General features: G+C 42.3%; 1 protein-coding gene across 1 annotated transcript; it reads left to right on the top strand.

Moving 5' to 3' along the window:
* The first annotated feature begins 1607 nt into the window (after positions 1 to 1607).
* Positions 1608 to 2570, top strand: LOC115272384 (olfactory receptor 5A1-like). Its single transcript, XM_029915467.1, has one exon. The coding sequence runs from the start codon at positions 1608 to 1610 to the stop codon at positions 2568 to 2570; it is 963 nt and encodes a 320-aa protein (XP_029771327.1).
* Positions 2571 to 3055: the final 485 nt, after the last annotated feature.

Genomic DNA, 3055 nt, shown 5'->3' on the forward strand with positions numbered 1-3055 from the left:
CACCCAGGCGCCCCTTAGTTCCGTGTTTACAAAGAAATAATTAAAATTTAAAAAAACAAACAAAAGCCAAACTTTCATATTCTCCCTCTTGCCCATAGGAGAAAGGTCAAAGCGCTTCACATGGTATTTACCCAGCAAATATTTATTGAGCACCTGCAACATGCCAGTATAGCTGTAGGCACTGGGGATACTTCAATGAACAAAAGAGACAAAAATTCATACAAATCCTGGTCTTCGTTAAGCTTATAATCTAAGGGAGACAGACAATCAGTATCAACAATCAATCAATTCTCTGCAATGGGAGAAGGTGATGCCTCCTATCAAAAGAGCAGAGCAGGGTAAAGGAGAACAGAAGTTCAGAAGAGGAGAGAAGATTGAAATTAAATATGAATATGCAATACATTTTTGCAATTATATATACAGCATATGCAATTATATACATAGCACATGCAATTGTATGCACACATATGTATGAAACAAACAAATGTTTTTGCCATCTTTGCTTTGGACTTCAAAGATCTTTCACAATTTTCCAACCTCCCACTGTCTCTCAAAATTAGACCTCTGTTATCTTCTCTTAACCCTGTTCACCCTGAGCTCCTGCCATGCTGACATTTTTAACATGTCCTGAGTACTATGCAAATGCTTTTCTGGAACCAACTGTCACCCAACCCCCTCACACATCAAACTTTCATCCTGGTAACCCCATACTCACTGTTGGAACCCTCTTATGTTGGAACACATCTCTCAGAAGCTTCCACCTGCTATGCCTACCATCCAGGATACTACACAAATACGTCCCTTGGCCCACCTGTCACGTTGTGCTGTGGCTTATCTGCTTCCTGTTTTTCTCATGCATTCTGTTGAACATTGTGAACTTGATAATGATGTTTTATTACTTTCTACATCATCCATGGTTAGGTCTATCAAACCTGGTGCCGGGTTTGTGATCAGTTGCAGTGCAGAATGAGCACTGACAATTCACAGTGTTGAACTTTTATTTTTAACTTTTTCCTTTAATTTATCTCTAAAGGGGATGCCAGTGTGTCCACACTTCTATGTGCTTCATTCCACTGATTAAAGAAGAAAGAAGACCTTGACCCCATAAAAGCTGGTCAGAACAAACTATGATGATAAACACAGAATTGCCTCTCTGGATATTTCAATTTCTGACATACTTATTTTCTTAGAAAAGGATAACAGTAGCATAAATCTGAGTGACTCAAGATCCAACCACTAACACTTACAAGCAAGTGTGGAAAAAGGAGTATTTGGTCCAAGTTGTAGTAATAACTTCCTTCAGTAAAGTGGTAACATTGCCAATGTAGGTGGTAATCCAGATAATGCAAAATTGCCAGTCTAGTCTGGGCCTGTCAGTTTTGCATGAACAGCACATCAAATTAGGATGACAATGATCTTCACAAAAGACCCAATAAATGCCGTAGAGGGGAATTTCACATTGGAGAGAGGTAGAACACCTGCTTTCCAGTGACTCCTGTGACTCAGGGAGTCTAGGATTCCATGAAAAAACAAAGTGGTTTCTCCACCTGGATTTTCACTCCCCAGGAGTCTCATTTTGGGGCCTGCAGGCAGGAAATAGAAGATACATGGCCATGAGAAGGAACATCAACATGACGACTGATTTCATCCTTTTGGGATTTTCAGAACATCCAGAGCTGCAGGCTTTCTTCTTCGTGTTGTTTCTGGGGATCTATTCCATGACTCTGGCTTGGAACCTGGGCTTTGTTGTCTTGATCAGGATGGAATCATGTCTGCACTCCCCCATGTACTTCTTCCTTGGAAACCTGTCCTTTGTTGACATCTCATACACATCCTCCATCACCCCCAAGATGCTCTGCGACTTCTTCAAGCAGCAGAAGACCATCTCCTTTGTGGGCTGTGCTGCTCAGTTTTTCTTCTTCATCAGCATGGGAGGCACTGAATGCTGTCTCCTGGCAGCCATGGCATATGACCGGTATTCTGCTATCGCCACCCCTCTGATCTACACAGCCCTCATGTCACCCGCCATGTGTGTGGGGATGGTCATTACAGCATACACTGGAGGGTTCCTCACGGGATTGGTCCAAACCAGCTCCATATTCCAGCTGCATTTCTGTGGACCACGAGTCATTAACCACTTTTTCTGTGACCTGCCACCTCTGCTAGTCTTGTCTTGCTCTAGTACCTTCCTCAGCCAGGTAGTGAACATTCTTGTTGTGTGTGCAGTTGGTGGGACATCAGCTCTTGTGGTCCTGGTGTCCTACTGCTACATCATTGCTGCTGTCATGAAGATCCATTCAACCCAAGGGCGGATGAAGGCTTTCAACACCTGTGCCTCTCATCTGACCACAGTGATTCTCTTCTATGGCTCTGGTCTCTTCTCATATCTCCATTCTAGTACTGGCTACTCACAGGACCAAGATAAGGTGGCGTCCATGCTCTATGGAGCTGTGATTCCCATGCTGAATCCCATCATATACAGTTTGCGAAACAAGGAGATCAAAGATGCACTGAAAAGACTCAAGAACCAGAAGAAGCAGATGTCCTCTCTGTGTCTTAGAGTTTCTTAAATTGAAAACAATCTTAAGTTGGGGCACCTGGGTGCTCAGATGGTTAAGCATCCAACTCTTGGTTTCAGCTCAGTGAGTACAAACCCCTCATCCAGTTCGGTCAGCACAGAGCCTGCTTGGGATTCTCTCTCTCTCTGCTCCTCCCCAACTCATGCTCTCACTCTCTCTCTCTAAAATAAATAAATAGACTCTTTAAAAAGTTTGCTTAAAAGAAGTCAAGTTTTGCTCTATGTAAATAGGCATTATAACAAGTGGGTCACAGAAGTTGAGTAATAAATTAAAGAAGTTCTTTCAAGCAAGATCCTCAACCTACATGTCTATTGCACAGTTAGACTCAACAAAAGTTTTTCTTTCCTTTACCTTTCTTGTCATGGACTTGATATGGTTTCAATTTAGGTCACTTGCAATAAAAAATAAATAGGCTTTTTGATGACATTCTTTACCTTTATGGCATCAGGTGCTGGGTCCAGAATGCTGTATCTTAG

This window comes from Suricata suricatta, chromosome 11 (genome assembly GCF_006229205.1).
Source record: "Suricata suricatta isolate VVHF042 chromosome 11, meerkat_22Aug2017_6uvM2_HiC, whole genome shotgun sequence".
Classification (NCBI taxonomy): Eukaryota; Metazoa; Chordata; class Mammalia; order Carnivora; family Herpestidae; genus Suricata; species Suricata suricatta.

What these genes read in the sequence shown, in the direction of transcription:
- LOC115272384 (XM_029915467.1), top strand. Translation starts at nt 1,608, where the DNA reads ATGGCCATGAGAAGGAACATCAACATGACGACTGATTTCATCCTTTTG.